The sequence below is a fragment of the Vanessa cardui genome, chromosome 8 (assembly GCF_905220365.1).
Source record: "Vanessa cardui chromosome 8, ilVanCard2.1, whole genome shotgun sequence".
NCBI classification, from domain to species: Eukaryota; Metazoa; Arthropoda; class Insecta; order Lepidoptera; family Nymphalidae; genus Vanessa; species Vanessa cardui.
The window spans coordinates 369,254-381,665 of record NC_061130.1 but is presented as its reverse complement, the minus strand read 5'-3'; the positions used below and the strand labels follow the sequence as shown (position 1 = coordinate 381,665).

The window sequence follows — 12,412 nt, the reverse complement described above, 5'->3', positions numbered from 1 at the left end:
ACCACGAATCTCCCGCCTTTTTTTTTAATAGAAGTTGTGTGACTTGACGCAGATGTTGCTTTTTTATTCCAACAATATTTATGAAAAAAAAATTGTAGAGCAAAAAATTGTGATAATTTGTTAAGAGCAATACAGGTGCGATATGTTAATTTAAGGTTTGTTTATCCCTGTACCTTTTACGCCAGGAATAGGTTTCTTATTAATATTTTTTTTTCAAATCGGTAGTATGAACTATGAAGGTTGACATCTGGCTGTATGCGCAAGCGACGGTTGCTGAATTGTTAAAAAAAAAAAAAAATAAGTAAAAAATAATCTTTGACATGAAACAATTTTTTTCATGTATCTATTATACATTCATATTTAATAATTTTTCCTCAATGTTTTAAGAATATATGCGATAAATTTTCAATGTTAAAATATTATTCATTAACCTTAAATTTTATATTTATTTTATTTTATTCAGAAATATTTTTAAATACAACGTCTTTTAGTTTTTAATGTATATTTTATTTTCTTTTAATCAAACGACTCGATAATACAACAATAAACCTACACATAACTTAATATCAAGTTTTAATAAATAAATTTCTAAGCTCTTTATTATATATCCTGTTCCACTTTAATCCGCCCAGTAGCTTATGAGGGTAATTCCTAGCATATAATAGTATATTTCACTTGTCGCTAGTCCAAACATTACACTTTCTTATTGATGGTCAATTGAAACTAGTGTTTCAATTCTTAAAGAAAATACCCTGACCTGAGAAGAACCGGCGAAAGAAACTCAGCGGGTTTTTTTTGTTTATCTCATATATTATATAAACAATTGAATATGAGATTAAATAGCCTTATGATGAAATGTCCTTAGCATGCCCGCTTATTATACTGCCAAACAATGCTTATTATTGTTTTTTCCAGATTGACGGATGAATGAGCTAGGACAAGAAACCTAACATCTTAGTATACCAAATTTTTGGCGCTGTATCAATACTTGACGTCAATGGACTCTGATAACCACTCACCGTGTTGTTTAGACTGACTCAGCCTGTTCTGTCAATTTGACAGTTTAGGCAACCATCTCTAAAAAAACTTTTTTATGTACACAAATGTAAAAGCGTTTCTTTGTACCCAAAATCTTTGCTAAAAATCCGATTTTATTTTACGTCCTACACATATATTAATCTACCAAGTTGAATAGTTGATTTATTAGAATATATTTTTATGCTATTTTATGCTAATACTTAATTATAAATAGGTCCCGTCTTGAATCAATCATTGTGTCGCAAGTTACGTGTAACGAAACGTAAATGACAAGCTAATCGTTTTTCTAAAATAATAAAAATCGACGGCGATAATAAAATAATCAATCACGTGTGTGAACTTAGATATCTAAGTTACTTTAATTTCAAACTATTATCCTGCAATAAAAATTCTTGGGTCTAAAATAAACAGACAACTCAGTGGTACCCACGCGATCCTTCACAAAGTTCATTCAGAAATCAATAGTAAATTAGCAGTAAAGCATTGTATTGCAAATTCCATAAAGAACATAGAAGTTATCATGTTTATAAAATATATAATCATAAAAAATATTTCAATATATATTTTTTATGGTACAGGTTGGCGGACGAGCATATGGGTCACCTGATGGTAAATGGTCACCATTACCCATAGAAAATGACGCTGTAAGAAATATTAACTATTCCTTAAAAATCAATGCGCCACCAACATTGGGAATTAAGATATTATGTCCCTTGTGCCTGTAGTTACACTGGCTCACTCACCCTGCAAACCGGAACACAAAAATAGTGAGTGGGTGGTACCTACCTAGACGGGCTTGCACAAATCCCTACCACCAAGTAAAATAACAATAATTACTGTATTCCAGTAAAACATAACCAATTAACATATCCCCTAGAACACCGAAGCTGGTGTTTAACATTGTATTCGTTCAGACAAAAGACAGAAAAAAATTAAATCCTTGAATACATAACACAAAGGTAATAAATCACAACGTCTAAACACACGTGTACGTCTAGAGATACCGTGACCATTACATAGACCATTTACTTTTCCTTCCTGTTATAAATAATACAGAAAACATTCAAAAGTCAAATAACACAACAATATTAAGAGAGCAAGAACAATACTGGGTCGCACAAAAGCGACAAAGGAACTCGGATCCGATCGGTTGATTTTTATATGTATATATCTAATTTCTAATATCAAAAATCTTATATTAATCTAATTTCTGTCTGTATTCGCGATAAACTCCAAAACTACTGAACGGATTTTAATGCGGTTTTCACTAATAGACAGAGATATTCTTAAGGAAGGTTTAGGTATGTAATTTATTAAATTTTTGTGTAAATAAGTTGAAATAAAACGACAATTGTTAAACCAAAAAAATAATAATATAAATAAAAGATAAAAGTATAAAAAAAACTTATGTCAATCCGTGCGAAGCTAGTACTTTTAAGTTTAGAAAGTGGCATGAAAGAAGACAATGTTCGCAGTACAATAAATAATTGTATTCATTCCGATTGATTTGCATTCGGTTTGCCTGTGTGTAGCAAACGCATCTACAGCGAATAACACCACCATGTATAATAAAAATGAAATGTAACTTTGTATTTTAATATTGCATTAAATGTTAAATAGTTGAGTGCAATCTTAACTAGAGCAAATTTAACATTCAAGGTAAAACTTACTTGTAACTTTCGGTTATTTCTTAAACTAATTATAATAACGAATATATTAATTTTAATTGATAAAACTAAGAAGCAAGTTCTCCCCGGTTCCTGTTCTAAAGATTCTGAACCAATGGTAAACTTTAATTTGACTTAACTGCTTCGTACGTTTACGATTTTCGTTCGGTATCAGTTGGTTCGAACCCCGAGTCGGTAAAAAGATATTAGCTTGAAAAAAAAACAAGCAGAATTTCTCAATAGTAGCCCAGAGTTAGGATGTATATCATAACTGATTAATAACAACAACAATAACACATAAATGATTTTCCCAAAAATTGTGAAGTACATTCTAATAATACTGGGAACAAGAATAAACTTGTTACACCTAGTACCCGATTACACAGGGTGAGTAACTCTTTTTTTGGGCAATGTATACATTTTTACAACAATATTCAATTATAAAATTCAAAAGATTCGTTAAAGAGCGTTTGTGTGCCAAAAGGTATTACAACACTAATGACTTTCTGGTTGAATGTACACCTTAGGAATGAGATGATCGCCTCCAGGCTATTTCAAATAACAAAAATATGTTTATTATTGTATATTTTAAATTGATTTTATAAAAAAAAATCAGGTCTGAGGTATTATATTCCGAACCGGTGGTAGATTTTCGACTATCAATAAGAAAGTGAAAACACTTCCACAAAAGGTTTTTGACTTTGACAGTAAACTCCAGCGCGGAAAGTACGATAGCTCGATCCTTCACCTGGATTTTATGTATTCCACCGTCATTAATTAGTCCCTAACTTGTCAATATAACGATTCAGTATGATAAATTAACTAACAATTAAATAACGCTGCATGTTTAATGAATTAAGTTTATCTATTTCCGGTTTGACACTACGATTTATGTCAACATTTACATGTATTTTATTTACATACCATAAAAACTATTTACAAATATGAATAAATTAATGAAGATATAAATCATTTATACTGTTGCAAATAAATATACAATTTATGTAACAAATTGAGCTGAGATGGCACAGTAGTTAGAACGCGTGCATCTTAACCGATGATAGCGGGCTCAAATCCAGGCAAGCACCACTATATATATGTGCTTAATTTGTGTTTATAATTCATCTCATGCTCGGCGGCGAAGGAAAACATCGTGAAGAAATTCTGCTACATGTGCATTATACCAACCCGCATTGGAACAGCGTTGTGGAACATGTTCCAAACGCTCTCCTTAATGGAAGAAGAGGCCTTATTCCAGCAGTGGGAAATTTACAGGCTGTTACTTTACTTTACTTTACTTTATGTGCCAATAGTTTTATGGGTCTACTGAGCAAAATCAAAATCAAAATATACTTTTTTCAAGTAGGCTTTTACAAGCACTTTTGAATCGTCATTTAACAATTAAGTGAAACTACCACCGGTTCGGAAAGTGATTCTACCGAAAAGAACCGCCAAGAAACGCAGCAGTTACTCTTTTTAAACATTTAATAAATATTACATATTAGTTAAATACAATTATATATGTATGTAATGTATCCTGCCTGGAAGTCCACAGGTATGAATTCTAGGTTTTCTATCATCTACAAAATCTTGTAAGCTGGTAATTACTGGTTCGGAAAGGAGATTCTACCGAGAAAAACCGGCAAAGAACTCAGTAGTTACTCTTTTTCAACATTAAAAAAAACAGTCATGTTAGTTAATTACAATTACATATGCATCATAGCTATCATCTGTCCTATGTTACGGGGATTTCAAAAAAACGTGTTTATTAGTGGACTTTGAACTCGCTTATATTATAAATTCTATATAATAATAAACTTGACTTTTGGTCATTTATATGATAATGTATTCAAATTTATTGTGTAGTTATTTTTGTTCTTGATGAATATACTGACCTAAAATAGCTCTGTAACCACGGTCGGATTTAGGGAGGGCGGTCGGGGCAACTTTCCTAGGAGCTCTACAAGAGATGAACCCCTAGAATAGAGGTTTTAATGTAATATATATAATGTTTCCATATAATCTTTTTTTTTCGTATAGATAAAACAACCTAGTATATTATTAACATAAGAAATAATGATGTAATATTTTTTGCTTTAATTGATACTGATACAAAGAGTTAATAAATTATTTGTAAAATAATAATTGGGCCCTATAGAGACCCTAGGCAACGGGGGAGATTAAGCCTCTTTTGTGGCCCCAAGGCCTCCACATATTGAAATTTAATTCATTAACTGAAAGAGCTAGTAATCGTAAATATAAGAAAATTGTTGGCCGACCAGATACCGTTTAGTTATCATGCCCTAAATTTGTTTTTATAGTTCGTCTCGTCCACGGCGCCTAAGGAAACCTTTGCGAAGAAACCAGTATTGAAATTATATTTCCTAAAGCGTACCAACCAATCCGCTTTACAGCCCCATGGTGGATTACGCTCTATAGTTCACCCCACGAAGAGACAGAGATTGTTTTCCTCTTAAGCCGACTAATTAATCATTATGCTCGCCTCATATTGTGAAGATATCTTCTCTACCATTTTAAGATATAATATATTTTACAATTATGTACATGCATTATTACTGGCGATGTGATTATATAAATTCATTATATATCTTGAGATATCAAGCGACATGTTAATTTAGTGCAGTTTTTGCGCGAAAAGCGAATGATAAACGTGAAGACTTGCAAGATATAATTACACTTTAAATATAATATATATATAATAATATTAACCATAAAAACTTACGTATGTATGTATATTTACATACCATGGCGACTATTTACAGATGTGAATAGCAAATTAATGTAGATATAAATCATTCATACTGTTGCAAATAAATATACGATTTATATTTGACGACCTCCGTGGTCGAGTAGTGTGTAGGGTTTTCATGGATAGGCCACGCAGAGGTTCCGAGTTCGATTCCCGGACGACCTTATGTAGAAACATTTCAATAGATTTATTTGGTCTGGGTGTTTGTGGTACCGTCTTTAATTCTGATTTTCTATAACAAAAGTGCTTTAGCTACTTTCATTGGGATCAGAGTAATGTATGTGATGTTGTCCGAATACAATAGTATGTTTGAATAGTTTTATGGGTTAACTAAGCTATCATCTGTCATATATGAGGTCCGTGGTTAAAGGTACCTTTTGAGTTCCAAAAATCGTGATTATTAACTTTAAAATCGCTTATAAGAAACACGAATATGACGTGTAGAGTTGCAAGTTATACATTTTTAATATAAATATTTACAATTAAAAATGTAAACAAGACTGTTGGAAAACTGGCTCCGTAAATATATTCTATTGATAAAACTTTTTACGTAATTTTTCAATTTTCAGAGTGGACGGGTAAAACAGCGGGTGGGGAGACCTAATTGTATTACCGTAATTTAATGAAAGTGTTAAAATAAAGCTAAAATATATTTAAAAAAAATTACAAATATGCCGCCTTTAATGGAGCATTAATTAGCATAACATTACACGAAATATCTTTAGAATAATATGTAACATGTAACCTACCGCTCTCTAATTAAGTAAACTCTTTTAGGTGAACAGTAATTGTTCTTACTAATGTGTATTAAGATTTATTAGTTCAATGAACTGATCTAGAGAAGTATCTGCATATTAGACGCTACAGTATTACTTGTACTACTATTTATCACAGCTCGTAGACTATTATGTACTACTCACGTTACGAAATGATCTTCCAGCACGAAGACTCAGCCAGGAGGCCAAAGTTAGACTAACTTAGACTTTTCGAGCCACACTTTCGATAAAATTCACTATGTTCGATTAGCATATTTTGGTGATTCTCATAATTTTATATCTTATGGTATATAATTTTGGGTTACCGCTATTGGCATTAAATCTGTTTTCGTTTTAAAGGAGAGAATTGTCCTGTTCTTCTATATCAAGAAGTTGACTTCGGGATGTTTTAAACAAAGTTTTTCTTTCTATACATCTAATGAAATTTGAGTGTATTTGTAATATAAGAATAAACGCTTCTTACTAAATGCTTATGTATTATGTGTATATTTACTAAGATATTTTTTATTTACAGTTTTGTTTGTGTGTCTGCCTTGTTCAAGCTATTATGAATTTAGAATGATATAAAATAATAATAAAATCACGCTGCAATATCCAATTATTTATTGTCTTGTAACGCAAGCAGCCTTCGTGCATATCACTCAGCAGGCACCATGCGTGCTCCTATGATTATATATAACAAAAGCTGCCTAATTACATTTAATAAGTTGCGAACCAAATAATAACTGTTTTTTGTTATATCACATTTAACTATCATAAGTTTCATTACATTACACATTAAACAATTTTCGACTTATCCCCAAAGTTATCCATCATCTGAAAATTTATTGTTTCTGTTTTATAAAGACAAAGTCAAAGTCAAAAACCTTTATTCAAAATAGAAGTGTTTACAATTTCTTATTGATTGTCGAAAATCTACCACCGGTTCGGAATATAATACCTCAGACCTGAGAAGAACCAGCGAAAGGAACTCAGCGGGTGCTAATTTTTTTTTTATAATATCAATTAACAATATACAAAAATATGTTATATAGTCTTTTAACACACGAAAATTTTTAACTTTGTGTAATCGAATAACTATAGCAACAAGATTATGCCTGTTTCTACAGTTAATAATATGAGAGTAACAATATTTGAAAAAAATCTTTTATCGTTTTGTTTATATTCATAATACTAACACAAATATATTAAGTTGTGACAGTTCTGCGAATACATCTATTACACTCAAGCTGTAAACTGCACGAATAGCCCATCAATATCAACTGCGACAGCCCGGAATACAATAGTGTGGAACTAAGTAAAATAGACTGATGAATCGTGTAATATACCTAATATCTATCAACAATGTTCATATCGTCTTAAAATTAAAGACGTCCTATCTTAAAAATTAAATGAGTATCAGCAAACAATAGTATGATATTATCACATGTCTATTAGCTAAAAAAATGTACACAAGACATTTATTAAACAAAGAAGATAATGACCAGGAATAGATGTATAATAGTGAGGGTCACTAAATAGAGCCCATGACATGAACCATCTAAATCCGATGGATTTAATACGAAACCAGGAAACTGACTGTATTGTCTCTAATAGCTCATAAATCTGCGTTTACTGGAAGGCTAAATACTTAATACAAGATTATAAAGTTATCAAAATCGTGAAGCTACTTCTTAAGTACGTTGAATACTTGTTCCTTTTAAGGCAAATTATAAATAATTATAAACTGCAATGCATTTGCGGAATCGTACGCGAAATACAGAGAATTGTGTGATAGTGCGCAACAGCAAAAGAAAATCCTTTCTCATGGATAACTCGATTGAATTCCGATTATAAATAAACTACTAATAACACAACACAAACACACAACAGCCTGTAAATTTCCCACTACTTTGCTAAGGCCTCCTCTCCCTTAGAGGAATAGTTTTGGAACATATTTCACCACGCTGTTCCAATGCAGAATGGTGGAATACATATGTTTTCATTCAACACACCACTCAAATACAAATACATGATTATTCAGTGGTGCTTCCCTGGGTTTGAACCCGCAATTATCAGTTAAGATGCACGCGTTCTAACCACTGAGCCATCTCGGGTCGTTTCCTACTCATGAAAGTCGATAATTTATAGACTTAACCGGATAAAGAAATAATGATTAACGGCCTTAGACAAATGCTTTCGAGTACAATCAAAGCAACTACCCTCCTATCTTCCTTTAATATTAAATTAATATTAATTTAATTTGTTAGTGATTGCCAGAGTCGTTAAATAACATAACATGTATAAATCTGCAAGGATTATTGCTCTATTAAATAATTAAACAAACATTTACTCTTTCGAAGTGTCGACGAAGTTGTATTGCATCGCCAATGGCACGGTTTCACGGTGCATTCACGTGCAGGCGGTTTTAGGCCACAGGACGGTCGCTAGTCACGTGTTTGTCAGCGCTAGTGATGTCATGTGTATCAATACTATCGACAATTTCGTTTCAACAACATAATACAAATGTGAATATAAAAGTATATTGTATGCATGTTATGTGTACGAATAAAAGATGTTAACATAACATTATTATATAACATTAACCGGTTAGGTATGTAGATTAAATTCGATAGAAAAATTGATTTATAGATTTTTCAGGTGTTTTCAATAATTATGAAAACATTAATTACACTTACTTTTGTTTACTAGTACTATTTAGATATAAGAACAAAAAATATATTTTGTTTTTTTATTCTGTAAAATACATCGTAGATATATGAATGTGGAAATAGTTTATATATTTTTAAGTATATTATGTATTTGATAATGACTGGCCACTTGTAATATCAGAAACGTCTGTTAGTTTTTATATTCTGTCTGTCACTAAGATTGATATCATTACGTTGAGAGAAATAATAAAGTTAATATGAATTAAAAAACCGTGTTGTGCATTAAATTAAACTACATCCCACATGTATGTATATATATTCCACTTAGTAGATTGAATTATATTTTTAAATAAATAATTTACACGCACGTAATTGAAATAGTCCCATAATGTTATAAACGTATAATATATATTAATGTACTTATCAGGGAAAACTAGGCTTAGCTTGATAAAACCATTTCATTATGACAGTAAAAACGAATGATGAAAACAGGTTAGATGTCTGTAAGTTTGATACATGAGTATTCATTAACAGTACGACATCACACAAAAATGTTTATATTAACATATATTAACTTTTGTTTTGTGTGTTTCTTTTATATATAACCTTTAACGTTGACAAATTTAATATTCATTTGTATGCGTAATATTCTAATAAAAGGGTAAACCAAGCATCTCGAGATATTTCTTATCTAAGTAATTATTCATTACAAGTATAAGATATACTAATACGAAAGTAGAGCGTAACCTTCAGCTTCTGTACTACGTTTTAATAAAATAACAGAGTTAATGAAGCTTATCTAATTATTACGATGTTTAGATCAATTAGTTTTTTAACGATCTACATCATTGATTAAGAGTAATAAATATACTTAAAGTAAAAAACAGCCTGTAAATTTCCCACTGCTGGGATAAGGCCTCCTCTTCCATTAATTGGTTTGGAACATATTCCACCACGCTGTTCCAATGCGGGTTGGTGGAATGCACATGTGGCAGAATTTCGATGAAATTAGACACTTGCAAGTTTCCTCACGATGTTTTCCATCACCGCCGAGCACGAGATGAATTATAAACACAAATTAAGCACTTATTTATAGTGGTGCTTGCCTGGATTTGAACCCGCAATTATCGGTTAAAATACACGCGTCCTAACCACTGGGCCATCTCAGCTCATATATTAAGTATATATAAATATACTTAAAAATATAAAAACATATAAACAGCTATAAATAATTTCTATATAATAAATACCTAAATTAAATTTACATTTTTTAAGCACCTTTCTTAAAGATTACTATCATAGAAAAATAATTTGATAAAATTTACAACATACTTATTACATATTACATGTATACATATGTACACATTTAGGTGTATAAGATATTATTTCAAAACAATAATTAAAAAGTCGATATATTTTTATCGATAACCATAGTTTAAAATATAACGCGGCACAACACTAGGGAGCTTTCGAAACCGTTGGCCAATGCACGCAGCAAGCGGCAATTACGGCTCAACTACAAACCTTGCAACTGATCATAGGATAGATCTGCTTTAAGCAGAGGTCGTTGAACTGTGGTATTTTTTTCTCTAACTATTTTCATTATTATTATCAAAGCTAGTAATACGTAAAATATTAACATATTAAAATCGAAACTAACAGTTATTGACATAATTTATAATTAGAGACAACGAGTTAACGGAAAAATTATATAAATTTTCGTTAATCTGAAAGTCGAGATGGCCCATTCGTAAGAAAGCGTTCATCTTAACGGATGATTGCGAGTTCAAACTCAGACAAGCACCACTGAATATTCATGCGCTTAATTTGTGTTTATAATTAATCTTGTGCCCGACCGTCAAGGAAAACATCGTAAGGAAACCTGCATCTGTCTAATTTCATCGAAATTCTACCATATTTGTAACCCACCAATCCGCTATAGAACAGCGTAGTGGAATATGTTCCAAACCTTTAAATCAAAGATCAAAGAGAAAAGAGGTGTTAGCCAAGCTGTGGGAAATTTACAGACTACTGTTGTTGTTGTTGTTGTTTGTTGTCGTATAATATTCAGAGAGCGATATCGGAGAGAGGATCTTGTCACTTGCCGTCACGATAGGCGACTCGGGTTTACCCGCAAGGCACGCCAACGAATATTTCACATAAAAAAACCATTTTTACCGTCATAAATAAACCCAAACATTATCGATCTGTCACAGCTATTACATGTGAATGACGTTCTCATAATATATACGAATATAACTCCTCAGAAATATTTTTCCGCGAAGATGATTTATATACAAAAATAAATTAGTATCATTTTAAACAACTTGATTTGAACACGCGCTGGTTCTTATTTCCTGCAGTCAATGACTCCACTTTTAGGAACCATAGACTATTCCAAATACAGGTGATTTTTTTATAAAAAAAGTTAGTCTGACGGGCAAATGGGCGACCTGATGGTCACCACCGCCCGTAAACATTGGTACTGTAAGAAATAATAAAATATCCTTTCATTACACCAATTCACCACCAACTTTCGGAAGTAAGATGTTATGTCTCTTGTGCGTGTAGTTAAACTGGCTCACTCACCCTTTAAACTGGAACACAACAATATGTATTGCCCCTTGAATCTAAATATCTGATGAAAAATACATTGGTAAAAAGGCATATTATTCGATACAAGATTTTGTAGATGATAAAAAAGCTTGGAATTAATACTTGTTGACTTCCAGGCAGGATACATTACATACATATATAATTGTATTTAACTAATATGATTGTATTTTTTAAATTGTGAAAAAGAGTAACTACTGAATTTCTTGCCAGTTCTTCTCGGTAGAATCTACTTTCCGGTGGAAGCTTCACTTAATTGTTAAATGACGATCCAAAAGTGCTTGTAAAAGCTTACTTAAATAATGTTTATTTTGATTTGATTTGATTAGTGGGTGGTACCTGACGGGCTTATAAAACTATTTTAAAAAATTGACTGAATGCTATTGTTTGAAATCGTGGAGAATCTATAATGTTCACTGTGAAATCGCGAAATTATGGAATTTTGAGGTCTATTCCGTCTGCGTCTATAATGGATACGGTATTTTATATACTTACTTTTTCCATTCGATACAGTGTAAGATAGATCTTGAAAGCCGAGATTGATTGGGGGTCTCTGAGGCAGATGCGACAAGTGCGCTTTGCCTAAGGTCCTGGCTGCGTTCTGTGCCTCCATGTTTTCCTTATCAATTATTTCACTCCGACATTGTTGAATGAAACTGAACGAATTTTCTATCTGTAACAAATTATAATATAATTTAATGCTTTGGTTTTAAGCTTTTGCTAATGCTAGTTGTTGCCCGCGGCTTCGCTAGCGTTTTATGGGGTAGATTGTCATGAGTTAAGCATAAAACGTAGCCTTTCTTGAAGTTCAAGTTTGCTTCACACCAAATTTCATCAAATTCAGTTCAGCTGTTTGGTGGTGAAAACGCGACAAACAGACAGACCGAGTTACTGTCA

The 12,412-nt window shown here is 31.9% G+C and overlaps 1 protein-coding gene across 1 annotated transcript in view; it reads right to left on the bottom strand.

The window, feature by feature from the left end:
• LOC124532009 (ATP-binding cassette sub-family G member 1-like) overlaps window positions 1-12,186 on the bottom strand; it is a 30,668-nt gene extending 18,482 nt beyond the window's left edge. The window contains exon 1 of the mRNA XM_047106626.1: window positions 12,011-12,186. Coding sequence (XP_046962582.1) covers window positions 12,011-12,128 — 118 coding nt within the window. The 5' untranslated portion in view covers window positions 12,129-12,186. The remainder of the gene's footprint in view (window positions 1-12,010) is intronic.
• Window positions 12,187-12,412: the final 226 nt, after the last annotated feature.